General features: G+C 41.3%; 1 protein-coding gene across 1 annotated transcript in view; it reads right to left on the bottom strand.

Annotated features, from left to right (window-relative positions):
- The window catches only part of LOC102254681 (sodium/hydrogen exchanger 9-like), a 95417-nt gene extending 79785 nt beyond the window's left edge, over positions 1-15632 (bottom strand). The window contains exons 1-2 of the mRNA XM_014539255.1: positions 15473-15632; positions 14885-15383 (exon numbers count right to left, since the gene is read on the bottom strand). Coding sequence (XP_014394741.1) covers positions 14885-15059 — 175 coding nt within the window. The 5' untranslated portion in view covers positions 15060-15383; positions 15473-15632. The remainder of the gene's footprint in view (positions 1-14884; positions 15384-15472) is intronic.
- Between the last annotated feature and the right edge of the window lie 203 nt (positions 15633-15835).

Raw genomic sequence — 15835 nt, 5'->3', positions numbered from 1 at the left:
GAGCGAGGTTCCCTGTCTGGGGGTTCCAAATCTGCTGTTGGTTTCTTTCACCGCTGACTAGAGATATACAGGGTGTCCCCCCAAAATGTATACACACTTTGAATACCTACTAATTCCAATGGTTTTAAGCATAAGAAAGAAACAACAATGGAGCTGTTATCTGTTAAAAGTGTGGGCACAAACAGGCAGTTGGACATTCCCTGAGGGGTCTCAGATTGGAGAGAGTGAAGGCCAGACTGAGGGGCCCCTTTCCCCCCCTATCCCAGTGCACGAATTTCGTGCACCGGGCTACTAGTATATATATATATAAGTCAGTCTTGTCAGACTAAAAAGAAGCACTTATATGGTTGGGGGAGGGGTGTTCTTATTTTCTCCCTCAGGACATAACCAAGGCAATATATTTCCCCACTTTTTGCTGGCAGATATCTGTGATCCCTTGAAGGGATCCAGTCCAAGGACATAATAAATATACTGAGGAAAGTAGGACTGAGATAAAGACAGAACCCAGGTCCTGGTTGACTTAACTGAGCCACTGGATCAGCCTATCCTGGAACTACCCTAATTCTAGACTTCATGCTATGTGACATAGTATATTCTCTAATTTTTTAAACAATTGTGACTCAAGTTTCAGCTTACTTGTATCCAAATGCATCCTACTAACATAACATTCCTTTTAGTGAAGAGCTGAACCCAAGTCACAGCCCTTGACTTATGAGTGTATGAACTCCGTTAGGATGCTCAGGGTAATCTGACCACTGTGAATACTCTTTACATGACAGATTTATTAACAAGAGCAAAGAAACTTCAGAGGCCTACACATTCCTCAATTTAAAAATAAGATTGATATATGTGTTTTAACATAAATTTACTCTTTTAAGATAAAACTCACTCTTTAGAACATCCAATGTTGGTTGTTTTACCACTCTCTTGTGAATCCAGTCATACAATAACTTTTCATTTATTTAATAAAATATTTGTGGGTACATATTTTGTGCCATATATTTACTGATTTAAAATAAAAACACAGTACCAGTCCTACAGAAGCTCATGTTTGTAAAATAATAACTATACATGAACACAGTTATAATACAATGTGATGTGTGCAATGATAGCTGGTGAGCTCATTGTGTTATATGAGTATAGAGTGAAGATATTCCAAAGCCTTTGAAATGATGCAAAGCTTTAGATGAATCTTAAATGGCCACATAAGAGTTGTCCAGATGAGCTGAATCAGGGAAGGAGCTGGGATCCAGGCTACATCTATAGGTGACAGCACATGAGGAACAGCAGAGATAGCTGGAAATCCCCATAATTTATGTTCTCCAATGTGCACAACAGCTGCTGAGAAGGGGCAGCCAGAGATTGGGTTTCCTGGCTGTCTTGCATCTGGTTGGGTTTTCAACAATGGAATGTAAGCAAAAGTAATACGTGCCACTTCTGGGCCACAACATTGAAGAAGTAGGAGAGTTTTCTCTTCTCTCTTTTCCCTATTATTAGATGGATGGGAAGAAAGCAAAAGCACCTGCCCTGAGACACCAGGTGGGGGAAAACATCATCAACCAGGAGTACCTGCATTGGACTATTATGTGAATGAAAAGTTAATGTTCTGTTGCATAGTTACTAAATGTTAGTGTTTCTGCCTCAACAGTCACTAGGATAACTTAACGAAAATAACATATAAATGCAGAGGAGAGAGAGAGAGAGATAGAGAGAGAGAGAGAGAGAGAGAGAGAGAGAGAGATTGAACTCTCCACTGTAGACCAGAGGTGGGGTCACGTCATAAGGAGGCCCCTCTGCCATGTAAGAGTTCTCAGTTTTAACCCAATGGCAACACAGAACTATTGAAATATTTTAGGTAGTAGAGTTAAACAATCAGATTTTCATATAAGAACTATCACTTGAGCAACAATATGGAGAACTAATTAGAATGAGAGGTGAGAATGAAAACATTCCCTTCACAAATATTTTTACTTTACTTGTTCTTCAGAACACTGAGGGAGCAGGGCACTCAGACAGGGAGGCTGAGCACTGAGAGAGCAGGGCATTCACAGGGGGCTCCTCTGAACAGCCCAGTGGCTGGAGGATGCCCACTCAGCCCTGCCACCACTTGCTTAGAAATGCCCCGCAGCTTAAAGCTTCTCCCCTGCTTCCTTTCTTCCCCTCTCCCCACTGAGGATGGGGCTGCAGGAAGGTCTGACAGCTGTCCCAGCATCCACAGACTCTCTCCCCATCAAAGGACTTTCCCTCAATAAGTCTTTGGTACAAAGAATATCTTCCCAGAGTCTGCTTCTCAGAGGACCCAAGTTATCACAGTGGAGAAAACACTCTGGCCTGCCTCTCCCCCATCCTGAGGGTTGAGAGGCATCATCAACTTGGCAGAGTATGAGGGCAGCAGGGAAACTGCTGCCTCACATGCACCCACTTGTGTGCCCCTGCTTCAGCAGCAGTAACCCCTAAATCCCTGGTGTCATTGGCCAGACACCTACCCACAGAGCTTCGCAATTCTCTTGACAGCCACCAGTCCACTCAGCACTTTAGCTTCTGCTGACAGGAATATGAAGGGTTGGGTTATCCACTCCAGCACAATGTATGAGGGCAAGTGACAGAGTAGCATTGGTAGTAGGAAGAAAATGCAAAGAAACAGTTGTTCAAGCTGCAGGATAAAGAAAAAGTTCCAACCACTTAACAGAGAGGGAAAGAAGAGACTGGCTTCCTCTGCCTATGGACACACACCCAGTTTCATTGGGAAGTCATGAATCAGGGCTCTACCTCCTCAGGAAAAAGAAGAAAGCCTGCCCTGGCAAAGCAATGCCACCCAGCACATGCATGCACAGTCCTGATCCCAGGCTGCATCCTCAGGAGCATGACCCTTCACTGAGCTCTTTCCCTGGCCATCTGGTGGTGTCACCTTCTCCAGGCAGAAACTCTAGTCCAGATGCATCCCTTACCCCACCAGTCTGGCCATCTGGGCAGCTGGGGTGGCAGTAGTGTGGACCTGCTCTTCAGTGAACTCCGACCTGTCCCCAACAGCATACAGGCCCAGGATCAGGCTTAGACAATAGACCTCACCCCTAAAGCACTCCCATCCAACAAACTCCATCTCAAGTCATATCTGTGGGGACCTGTGCACTGGACAGCCTGTGTCTAAGCCCCCTCATCACTGAGTTCTTACAGCACTCACAGTTTAAACCACACCCCTTATGGCCCAATTTTATAAAGACTTATTGTTTAGCATTGCTTTGCAGACCTTGGCTCTGTCTGCCCTATGAGACAATGAGACTGCTTAGGACAGAGACTGTGCTATTCTTCATCTCTTTCCTCTAGAAAAGCTAAACACTTTAGGCAGCATTATAACCCAACTTCCTCCAAGTCCACAAACTCCCTTGAAGTCCAGAAGAAGAGGATCCCCCAAATGTATGTAGTTAGTGACCAAAATTTTAAAATGTCACATGGAAGGAACATCACAGCCAATGCTCTGATGCTCCTGTCCTCACAGAGCTTGCTAACAGATGCCTGACAGGCCGTGATATGGTGGCGTTTCTGGGACAAGACAGAGGAAGGAAGAGAAGGATGGGGAAAGCACCTCATCAACACTGTAAATGAAAAGCATTGAGAAATATGAGCCTTGGCTCTCTGGACTGGCTCTCACTTCATCGCCACATTGAAAATATGAGAAAACTCCACTCCACCCTACTTACATTTTCATACCACATACAGTACACACAAGGCATTGGTCTAGGACTGTAGGAGTTATAAAGAGGAATAAAATATGGCCTTTATCCTAACATAAAATGTTCTAATGCTGCTAGCCCTTTCCTCTTGCCCAGTGCTGTGATCCTGACTTCCAGTAAGGATCAGGTTGAACATGTGTCTCTAAGTCTCTTCCCACAGTGAGCCTGCAGGGCACAGCCATATCCCCTAGGACTGACCATCATTCTAAGTGACCCGAAGCACTTCCTAAAGGGGCTGTTATGAGAATAACACAGATGGGGATTTCTTTAAATACATAATTATTATAGTTATACACAGTGAAACAGATTTCAGAACCATTACTAGAACACAAAGTGTTAAAATCTCTGGCTATGTTCAAAACTGCTGTCTCACACACTGGCACTGCCGTGGCTGGTGTGCGCACATGGTCCCACACACTGGCACTGCCATCGTGTGCTCTGGCGCACTCCCTCAGATGCCCTTCCTGTAGCTCCCCTGGAGGCACACAGCCCAACTGTACATGCGTATCTAATCAAACTCTTCGTAGATGTGGATTAAAATGCCACATGATGTTGGAGAGAATTCAGGAGGCTGTGGCAAATGGAGTTAATGCATAAAGACTATGGAAGAACTGTGTCTTGCAGTTCTTTCCCTCTGTGCATTCAGGGGCTACAAGTGTAAGCTAGATAAATGAGGCATTCTCCCTTACCAAAACAAGAAGATAAACCCTCAAACTGTATAATATCATATTCCAACTTCCTAAGTGTATCAGACACCATGCATTGCCAACCCAGCATCCATCTCCCCTTTCCCCAACAAAGACCAGATCTGTCCAGCCCTCCCCACATGTTTATGATAAGCTGGACCTCATTTCCAGATAAAGGGTGTTTCTATTCCCTGTGTGGATAATTGGTTCTACAAGAGCATGTGACCTGATCCCAGTCAATAAAAGTCAAGGAAAGCTGAATAGGAAGCTTAGAAAGTTTGGACATCCTAAGGGAGACAGATGAGAGATGGTGCTCTTCTTCCTCAGAATAACTCAGATCTGCAGCCAGCCTGATGCTGAAGTCAGCATGAGAAAAGCAGAGCAGAGAACAGGAAGAACCTGGGTGCGTGATGACAAGAGCAGGCTGTGGAATCTGCCAACCCTGAAGACTGCTCTTCTCTGGACTTCTGGTTATGGGAGATAATAAGTGTCCTTATTGCTTAAGTCTTTTCCAGTCAGGGTTTCTGTTACTATCAGCTGAATGCATCCTAACAAATAGAAACAAGTCTCCATCCACCAAAGTGTCAGAAAAGGCTTCACAGCCCTAGCCAGTTTGGCTCAGTGGATAGAGTGTTGGCCTGTGAATTGAAGGGTACAGGGTTCAATTCCGGTCAAGGGCACATGCTGGGGTTGCAGGCTTGGTCCCCAGTAGGGGGCGTGCAGGAAGCTGCCGGTCAATGATTCTCTCATCACTGTTGTTTCTATCTCTCTCTCCCTCTCCCTTCCTTTCTGAAGTCAATAAAAATATATTTAAAAAAAAAAAAAAGAAAGAAGAGGCTTCACAGAAGAAGTTTTTAAGGATGTGTAGGAGTTCACCAGGTGAGAACAGGGCATGGACTTTCTAGGGGAAGTATTCGAAACTTAATGAGCGTAGTGCTAATGAGGCACATCAAGCAGTTTGGTATGGTTGACTCAGCAGCTGAGATCCAGGGCCCCAACACAGCTGAAGAACAGAAAGTGTCCAAGAAGGAGAAAGTGTTGGCAAGAACATCTTGTGGAAAAAGTGAGTGAGCTCTTTGCTAGCCAGCAGATTTGCTCTGTTTTGGAGCAGAGGAAACTGCATTTGGAGACAATTATCTGAAGGAAAAAGGAGATGTGCAATACAGTGAAGACATGGAGAGGAAATTAACATTAAAAATCATTTCTATTTATGTGAAGAAGAATTCAGCAAAGGAACTGAGTAGAGGAGCTTCGAGATGATAGGAATAAAACAGATCCCAAGGAAGAGTGCTCTTTCCCATGAGTAGGACTTTTTATAGTGGGAGACTCTTTAAGGCAGGGAATCTGTGATGTTATTTCAGTCATTCAGATTAAAAAAATAAACTAGGGATTCAAATGTGGGATGAAGAAGGAAAGGGTGGGAAAATATTCTAAGAAAGCAGATTCAGTGCACAGCATTAAACTCTTTAAGAGAGTAGCCATAAATATTAAACAGTAAGGGGCATCTCTACAATTTTAACTTTTTTACTTGATACTTACCCACCTCCCCCATCTTATCAAAGCCTTTGATGTAGTGAGATAAAATGGATTTGAATTTCAAATGCTAAGTGCATTTCCTAACAGTTTTCCTTCTAATACCAACTGGTTATTTAGTCTTTTGTTCTTTCTCTGCCCTCCTACCAACCTTCTGAATTCAAAGAACTACAGGAAAGTGTGGGTGTTGCTATAAAAGGACACAATTTATTGCTTTGTGCTGGCTCACTGTCAACTTGTTTTGGTAAAGAAAAGAGTCCCATAAGGGTTTCAGAGCAGATCTGGAGCACCTGCCAGCAAGAGTATCCCATGGTATTTCCAGGTAGAAAGTGGTCCATGAGGGTATCTTCTTCACAGTTTTTGTCTTCTTATAGGACAGTACATGTGGTAAATGACAGAAAGTCCCAACATCAGATCTTCCACCATGGTGGGGTGTCCAATGTTTGCCCCCATCCTTACTGTAGGGCAACACATACATGCACACATGCATGAACACAAACATGTACAGACACAACATACACAAACACATTTCACAAGACTCTGGGATTCCTAGCAAGCATTATGGACAACTTCTTTAGAAATGATCTCAGCCACCAAGTTGTACATAATCTAACACTCTTCCTTGCAACTCTCTTAAGAAGTTTACAGAAGAAATATATAGAGCTTTCTAACTAGATACATACTGACTAAAACAAAATGATTTCCTCCTTTATAATGTTTACACAAAACTGTCTATTTTTCTCAAACTACAGTTGAAAACATTACAAAGTATTGTAAATAGTGAAAGAGGGAGGGACTGTCCAACAAATAGAGATTGTCTCCCAAACCCCTCTTCATCACAGGAGGGTACAGGGTGAAAAAGAGAAAAGATAGGGGAAAAAGAGGAGACAAATCTAGGCATTTTTTGTTCAATTTCATTTCCCTGGTGAAGTAGTTCTCAGACTATAGTGCATCAGAACCCTCTAGAACAGTGGTTCTCAACCTTCCTAATGCCGCGACCCTTTAATACAGTTCCTCATGTTGTGGTGACCCCCAACCATAAAATTATTTTCGTTGCTACTTCATAACTGTAATTTTGCTACTGTTATGAATCATAATGTAAATATCTGATACGCAGGATGTATTTTCATTGTTACAAATTGAACATAATTAAAGCATAGTGATTAATCACAAAACAATATATAATTATATATGTGTTTTCCGATGGCCTTAGGCGACCCCTGTGAAAGGGTCGTTCGACCCCCAAAGGGGTCGCGACCCACAGGTTGAGAACCACTGCTCTAGAAGGTGGTTAAATGCAGGTTTCTGGCCCCCAGTAGAGTTTCTGAGCCAGCAGGTCTGGGCCTACATATTTGCATTTCTCACAAGTTCTCAGGTGACCATGATGCAGCTGGTCCAGGGGCTACACTGTAAGGAGCACTGTTCTGTAAGACAAGAGTTCCTACCAATATGCGCACCATGCCAGCATGGAATGTTTCCAAGTCCATGTTATTTCAAGACTATGCTCACCGGTTCTTATAAAGCTTGGAGAGCCAGAGGTGTAATTAGTGATTCTACCTTCAGTCTCTTCCCAAAACTCAATTCAATTAAACTGACATACAATGAAAGCCATGGTCCACATGAAGAAGACACTTTCCCTTTTCAAACTGTTTATAGTACCTTCCACTCCCATTCTGACATTCTCAGGATGGAAACTCAGAATGGCTGTAGACTTGCCACACTGCTGCCCTTGCCACTGGGCACGTGTCTCCAGGTCAGCCTTGTCACTCTCCAGACCTGGGACATCTTGATCCCAGTGTCTTTCCCACACCTGGCTTTCTGCTTTGGACAGCATAACATCTCTGTAGTTTCAAGAAAAAAGAAAAATATAGCTACCTACCTCCTCTCCCCAGCCTTTCCCTATTCTGGACTTCCTGAGAGTTAGCTTTCATGAGCAGACCTTGATGAGAGGACAACTGTGGCCAAAACTTGAGAGCACTAGCTTTCAAAAACAGTATTCTTGCCAATTCTTCTGTATAGCCTTGGCCAAGCCATAAATGTCCTGAGTTTCCATGTCCTTATGTGCAAACTAAAGGTCATCGTGTACATTTTGCATGGATGTAGTGAGGATTAGCAATAAGGTACAGTTATTAGCTATCTCAATCTCTTCTAGAAACTTCTCAAGGCACCAGCACCTGGCAAAGAGAACATGGGTTTTATGGTCCTGGGCTTGAAGCTCAGCCTTATTGGTTACCAACAAGTTACTTTTTGTCTCTGAGTGAGAGCTTCCTCATTTGTAATATGAAAAAGATAAAACCCCCCCCCCCCCCCAAGCAAAGGCGCATACATATACACGGCCAGGTTTGTGATACCCGGTGGCCGCATAGAGCCAAACCGCCAAAGTCTGAGTCCCACTGATGGGGAAAATGAGACATTTTGGGGGGGCTAGCAATCTGAATCTGTGCCAGTAACCTAATGCACATTCTTGTTAACCTATAGTCTAGTCACTGCCCCTTCTTTAATTATCTGGTCTTTCAAGACTTATTTACCTAAGTACTACTCCCATTTTAGAGAGGCCATAAACCATGAACAATACATAACCACCAGATGGAGTTATCAGTGCTGGCACCAGGCCAGGCCTTTAGGTGCAGTCTCACGGCCCCCATCCCAACACATGGGGCTTTTTGCAAAGCCCACGAAAGGTCTGGAAGTGCCATCCCATATTTGGGGGACAAAGAAACCAAAAGGTATAAAGGGAAAGCTTCCTCCATATTGGCTTGCTCAGGATTTGGAGAGAAACAGTCTCCCCTGAGTCACTGTACCGGTACATGTGAAACATCTGAAAATAAATGGGTTTTTCCTGTGTCTCCAAGTACTCCTGTGTGTTCTTTGGTTGCCTGGTAAATTCTGTAACACCACCTGGGGCATTTAAAAGTCCTGTGGCCTTAGGCAAGTTACTTAATTTTTTGGTGCCTCAGTTTCCCCACATAAAATGGTTGCTGTGAGGATTGAGTTAACACATGTAAAGTACTTATGATAGTATAAATCCCATCTCTATGCTATGTTAGCTATTATTATTATTGTATTTTTATATAATAGATGTTTAGCAAACGTTAATTCTTATGTCCTCACTTCACTAACCATATAACTTGAGTTAAATTTAGATTGTATATTATTGCTGTAAATAGTTTGAATCATGAGTTCATTGTCTTGAGGAGCAGAGTCATCTGCTCTTAGAACTGAGTGCAGACCCTCTGAGGCCCCACAGTCCTGTGCTCCCAGGGTTTCCTCTGTAGCTCCTTGGGGACACAGAAGCCCAGCAGAATAGATAGGAGGCTATTTCCTTAAAATTAACTTTTAAAAACCTACAGAGGACAGTGCCTGTGATTTCCCACTTTTTAACCTTTCTTTAGCTAACACTTCATAGCAGGCAAGCCTTGCCTTGGCCTCGGAAGTTCCTTCAAATCAGTCTTCTTATTCCGAAAAGAGAGCAAGCTGAGTTCACTGGGGTCATAACCCTAATCTCCTTTTCTGCAGAGCCCTTCAAATAAAACCAGAGTCACCCTGATGTTCGTGCAATAGGCATCCACAAGCCCTGACCCAAGGCTACCCTCACTGCTCTGTTGGTGTGACCTGCTCTCTTCACCTTTCTGAGAAAAACTCAGCAGCATTTACCAAACACTCATCCCAGAATCAGAACCAGAAGCACTCAGAGTGGAGAAGTAGCACTAGCTAGAAGCCTGTCTGAGGGAAAGGGCTGAGTGTCCTAAGCCCATGGGTTCTGGGAGGAAACTGGTTTGGGTACGGATGGCTGAGAGATGCCTGGGCTGGAGGGAGTCATTCTTGGTCTGAATTCTGAAAGACTTTTGCAGCTGAAAGGGAGCTTAGTGATCTCTATTTCCTTTCTTCCTCATTTTACAGATGAGAAAAGTAAGGCCAGAGGTTAAGTCACTTGAACAAAGTAATGCATCTAACTCAGAAAAAAAATTTTTATTGGGATTTAAAAACTCAAATGCCCAAGAGAGGATCCAATGCTTTCTCCATAAAGCCTGACACATTTGAACCAGTAAAACCTTGGGAAGGATCTTCCAGGTAGGGAAGGTGGGGAGTATTGTGAGCCTATCCCTTGGGCTGGGCAGGCCTGGAGACAGGGTCAGACTGGAGCAGGACATATGGATCAGCAGGGTTGAGCCATGTTTTGTCCAACAACCCAATTTTATCCTGAGCATCCTCTGAGCAGTGCTAAGATGAAATGGATGCCTTATGATTTTTTAAAGAACGATGGCTTTAAAAACCTTGCTGATTCACTATGTAACTATATTTTCTTTAAATTTTAAAAAACATGCTTCTGAATGAACTAAATTGGCCCTATTATACTGCTAAGTATACTCTTAAGCATCAGATATAATTTAATAGTTTAATATGACTTAGTTTAATGAATTAAAAATCTAAACTTTGTGGCTTAAAATTTCACTTCTACCCACTAAATAATGAGCAAAATGTCCACACGAATTCAGAGGCTGTGCCATATATTGTAAGGCCACGGAGTCAAAGGTGGAATTCTAAGAGGTTTAAATTGTATGTCCCTAAGCTCCAACCCCAGCCCTTGAGCACAGGGCATTATGAGTGTCCTATGAAGTAAGGAGGCGCCCAGTGATGTGTAATGGAACTCTCAATGCTATCAGGACACCAGGGGCATTTTTCTTTATGAACGGGAGCTGGAGACACAGACCTAAGTGAGCAGCGCTAAGTGCACCAAGCTGCTATCAATCAATACTTTGACCATTAATAGTCATTTAGGCTTTTAGTCCAATTTAGATTAGTATCTTCATAGCATATATTTTAAATTAGTTATGGACTCTCATCCTTCCATTTTGAAATAATGAGAGCCATAGTATATCATGAAACACAATTACCCATTACTATTCCTGGTGAGATAAAAATATTGTTAGAATATTGCCACTAATTTTTAAAAGCATCCTGTGGCCCTTAATACCAAGACAAAAGCTATTTTTCATATAGTGGATTATTTGGATTTGGAGTAGCAGCTCTATCTCCAAAGAACAAATTCAAATCAAACAATACTTGCAAGGGTGGGCAAAACTAGGTTTACTGTGCCATTGTGACATTCTATTGAGTCAATAAAGCTATTTGTAATAATTATAATCTGCATGTCTCTTTCCATATGAAGAACTGTATACCTACTTTTGCCCACCCCTGTATTTTAAGGTTAACAACTTGGAAATTGTTTATAACATTAAGTAAAAGAGCAGTGAAATGTTATGTTTAATCACTTTTCTTTCATTTTACTTTAACTGCTCATTTCCTAAGGCCCTGCTCCCTAGAATGTTTTCGTTGGATTCTCTGGTATACTGATAAAATGTATCAATATCTATTATGTCTTCTAAAGACTATTTGAAACATATCAACTGAATACCATCAGAAAGGCAGATGGCACACTGGGCTGAGGTATTACAGAAAATTTGTTGTTTTAGAAAAATAGCTATGTTTCTCGATACAGAGAAAATGTCACATTATACAAAAAGTTAAGAGCAAGAGCAGTCAGTATTCAGGCCATCGAGGGCTGTTAGCCAACTTCATTGATAAGCATTAGGTACCTCCTCAAAAAGTTTTAGAAGATGCTTCATTACAAGTATATCCATCTATAGGGTGGAGATGACTGAGGTACACTTAACTCTCAAATGTTCATCTCCTTTAAAAAAATTTTTAAATTTAAATTTTAACCATAGTTTGGTTTATTTTCTTCCCCATTGATTATCATCATGATCTTGGTAGGACTCCAGCAAAAACCATGAGTTTCATCCTTGAAGAAAGAGGGGTTTATATGGCTTTATCCTGCAATTTCCCTCTTGGACTGCCTAGAAAGTGGAATCTATGACTAATCCTGAAGCATAAACAGTATGAGGATGCAACTGGAGCTCACAGATACCTCTTCTCTCCAGGACAATCATTGAGAGAATTGACTCATTTTAAAATGCCTTTGGCATCTCTTGGAGATGGAGGTTGAATCCCAGCACAGTGGCTAACTAATTAAATAACCTTTACCTCTATAAGTTTTTGTTTTCTCTCCTGTGAACTGAGGATGTTGGACTTGTGCTAAGGCCTCTTTTCACCTGTGAATTTCAAATTCACTTACAGCTACTGAGCAATTTATTTACTTGGCCTCTCCTCTCCCCTTATCATTTAAAGTGTTTATTAGAAAGTCCCATCTTGTTCCTCTGTTGTTTCAGACTATTTTGTTATATCACTGTCAGAAAGTCTCTAGTAAACACTGGGATTTAACCTTTAGATCATCCCTAAAGAAGAACTATGAGAAATCACTAATGACATCCTTGTGGACTATTTCAGAGACTATCAGTGAGCGCTCTTTTAAGACGGACATGAACCTTATTACATACGAAGAGGAGTAAAAGCACATGGACCATGACATGAGTGGCTATTAAGTTTTGGGGGAGTTATTTCACTTTTTTGAGATTCACTTTCTTCCTCTGTATAATGAGAGAGCTGGAGAAGATAACCTCTAAGATCCTCTTAAATTCCAACAACTTTAATTTTAGGTCAACAAAAACATTAAACAACACTAAAAGAAAATTATTTTAATTGATTATAGCTCAAGATAACTCAAGGAAAACAAAATTCTAGTACTGGAATAGTAATGTCTTCACAATTTTATAATCCTTTTACAATGCACTGTTTCAGAAATTGCTTTCAATAATATTGGCATAAAATAAACTGTGAAATGATAGAAATCAGACAGCTCAACTTAATCTCACTCTCATTACCTTTAAGCATAAACTGCCTTAATAATACCAATCTAGAGAAATGCTATTTCAACTATAGCGCAATGTGCTAATATTTATCACTTCAATCACTACTTAAAAGTATAGGATCCCTTTGAGACAGTATGGAGGGACCTGGAGAGTATTATGCTAAGTAAAATAAGCCAGTTAGAGAAAAGCAAGTACCATATGACTCACTCATATGTAGAATATAATAAACAAAATAACCTGATGAACAAAATAGATCCAGAGACATAGAAGCATGGAACAGACTGTTGAATCTCAGAGGCAAGGCAGGAGTGGGTGGGTGGATGGAAATAGATCAACCAAAGAACTTGTATACATATATGCATAACCCATGGGCACAGACAAATAGGTTGGTGAAGACCTGGGGCAGGGGTTGGGCGTGGGCTAGAAGGAGTCAGTGGAGAAAAAAAAGGGACATATTTAATACCTTCAACTTATTGTCACTAAAAGCTAGAGGTCAATCTTTATTAGATTTTTTTTAAGTATTTCATGGAGTTTTTGAGGATGAAAGGTAATCTGAAAAATTTCAGGTGCAAAATAAAAGTTACATTTATTTGTTGTGAGTACAAAGTATATTTTAATTTTAATGTCACCAAATTTAATTAAAAGTTTTACACAACAGTATCTCTATCATAGATAAGCTGAAATTGGTAAATAAGTCACAGTTCAATCAAATTCAGGGCTGTGAAGAAATCTTTCCCTCTAATAAAGATTTCTAATTTTAAAATCTGTAGTTTTGCTAAACCATATGTAGCCCTTTAATGTAATGCCTAGAATTACATTGTTTCTGGCTCTTCAAATTACATCTCATATCCTCATTGATTATTTATTAGCTAACTCAAGAGAAAGATCCTGGCCCACTGATGATGGAGAAGGGCAAGTGTCTGGAGCTTCGGGCTTGACATCTGACAATATCACTTCCTTTCTGTTTGAGAGTTTTGTTGTTGTTTTAAGACTCTCAATACAAAGAAATTTAACTCTGTGCTCTGAAAGGCTTAGTTTGTCAGTCTCCTGAAAGGAATTACACTGCTCAGCCTGAACTTTCTGCCTCCTGCTCCAGTGTCTCACAGTGGGATCCAGTTAGGGCGGGGCAATCCTGATTAAGCATCATTATTATGGGGACTTCGTTGGGTTAGCTTAGCATATAAAATGTGGATTGATCCCATCCCTGAACCTGAGTGACATTAAAGGCCTCAGGACTTCCAAAATGATAGAAGCAAAGTATGGTAAAAGCATATTCTTTGCTATGAATTATAACAATGCCACACCTGTCTCCACTGTGCTCAAAGTTCTTATCCATTATCAGGCTGAGATAACAGTGGTAAAGTAAACTATTTCATCAATAAGATCAGTTTTTAAACCACTGGTGGCTTGGATTTTACTTTAAAAGATGAAAGTACAGCCTGGATAATCTTTGTCACATTTTATTCTGAAAAGAATGACATTGTAAATTACACAGAAAAAGCAACACTTTGAGAGTTTTAGATGTTAAACAAGTGCATTTCCACACACCCTACTATGGAAAAAAAAAGATACATAGGCAATAATACTAATAATGACAACAATTACAACTGAGAAAGTCTGAAATGAGGCTAAAAAATAGAAAGTACTGCATTAAGAAACTCATATATCAGAAGATAAAACATTGCTCATATAATTAAAATGGATTTTGACACAATTAGTGCAAAAGGGGGTGGAGAGCGTTTTTGCAAGTTTTCTTCTTGAAAACTTGTTGGTGTAGGGGATTTACTTCAGACATTTTTGTGATATTAGTTCTAGAACTTTCTAATGCTCCCAGGTCCCTCCTGCCATGGCAGACATCCTCCCCAGGTCTATCTTTACAAAGAATTCCAGGTCTGACTCCACACATGACAATGGCCCTGCATCTTTCCACAGACTTGCCAGTCCTGAGAACAGGACTCTGACTTTTATGAGAAGAACAGGCAACTGTCAGCAGCTAACTGTAGAGTGTAGAGATGAGCATTCCTTATGTTGCAGCACCTTCCACCAAGCTACTGACTACTTGGTGGGGGCATTTCCTCCAGCTTTGGCACTGAGCCATCTGAGCAGGAGTCTCCAGTTTCCCAAGCAACATGCTTCCCATCAGCCTTGCAGGGGCTGCACTCACCATACACCATCGCTCCTCCGGTCTCATGCAGGAAGCGAAAACGATGATTTTTAAATAACCAGATGGTCAAAATGGTCAGGATGAGCAGAAAATTGAAGATAAGCAGCTCCACGGCTCCCTGGTGTTGGAACTGGTCGTCATCCTTCCCTGCCAGGAATCTGTGCTGCTTCTCCATCCCGTCTGTGTAGGGGTCCTCATAAAACCTGGCAAGGGCTGTTTTATCGGATTTCCCGCAAAATAGCTGGCTGCCAGAGGATTTCAGAGTAAACACTAGCTAAGTTGCCACTTGATGAGCATTCTGCTGGCTTGGCATTCACATGGCTTCTAGTTACAACTTCCTGTTTCTGCCTTAAAGCAGCCCCGTCACTTTTCAAACTCTGCAGTTTCATCCTGACTCTCAGTCTTAAAATAATACACTCGACAAAATTATCTTCCACCTGGGACAAACCTTTGATCTTATTGGTTCAAATAAGTCTCCTTTAGCTGCATAACTGGTGAACTGTAGATAAAGAATAAAACAGATCACCATACATCAGCAACATTTTCTAAGTTCAAAAAGCCAATCTCTGAATTAGGACCTCAACTCACATGGGAGACTTTTCCTCCCCAACCAAACCCCACCAGTGTTTGGCAGGCTGGTTTTTTGTTGTTGTTTTCTTTTAATTCATTTTATGTTCTCTGAAAAGTTCAAGACAGTACTCCATGGCTCTGCTGCTTTCTCAGCGAATGCTACAATGTGATTGCCGTCTTGGTCCTACAATGCAATTAGATACATCCCAGGGTACATGAGGGTTTTCATCATGTCATGAAATTATCATAACTCAGGAGTATTAATCATCTAATATCCCCATACTTGACAGAATTAATTCAATTTATACAGTATAAGTGGTTCATTGGGTAGGATGAGTCCAAATACTCCTCAAAAGGTCTTGTCACTAAAAGCTAGAGGTC

This window comes from Myotis brandtii, unplaced genomic scaffold, assembly GCF_000412655.1.
Source record: "Myotis brandtii unplaced genomic scaffold, ASM41265v1 scaffold210, whole genome shotgun sequence".
Lineage (NCBI taxonomy): Eukaryota > Metazoa > Chordata > Mammalia > Chiroptera > Vespertilionidae > Myotis > Myotis brandtii.
The sequence above is the reverse complement of the archived record's forward strand: the minus strand, read 5'-3'. Positions and strand labels throughout refer to the sequence as shown.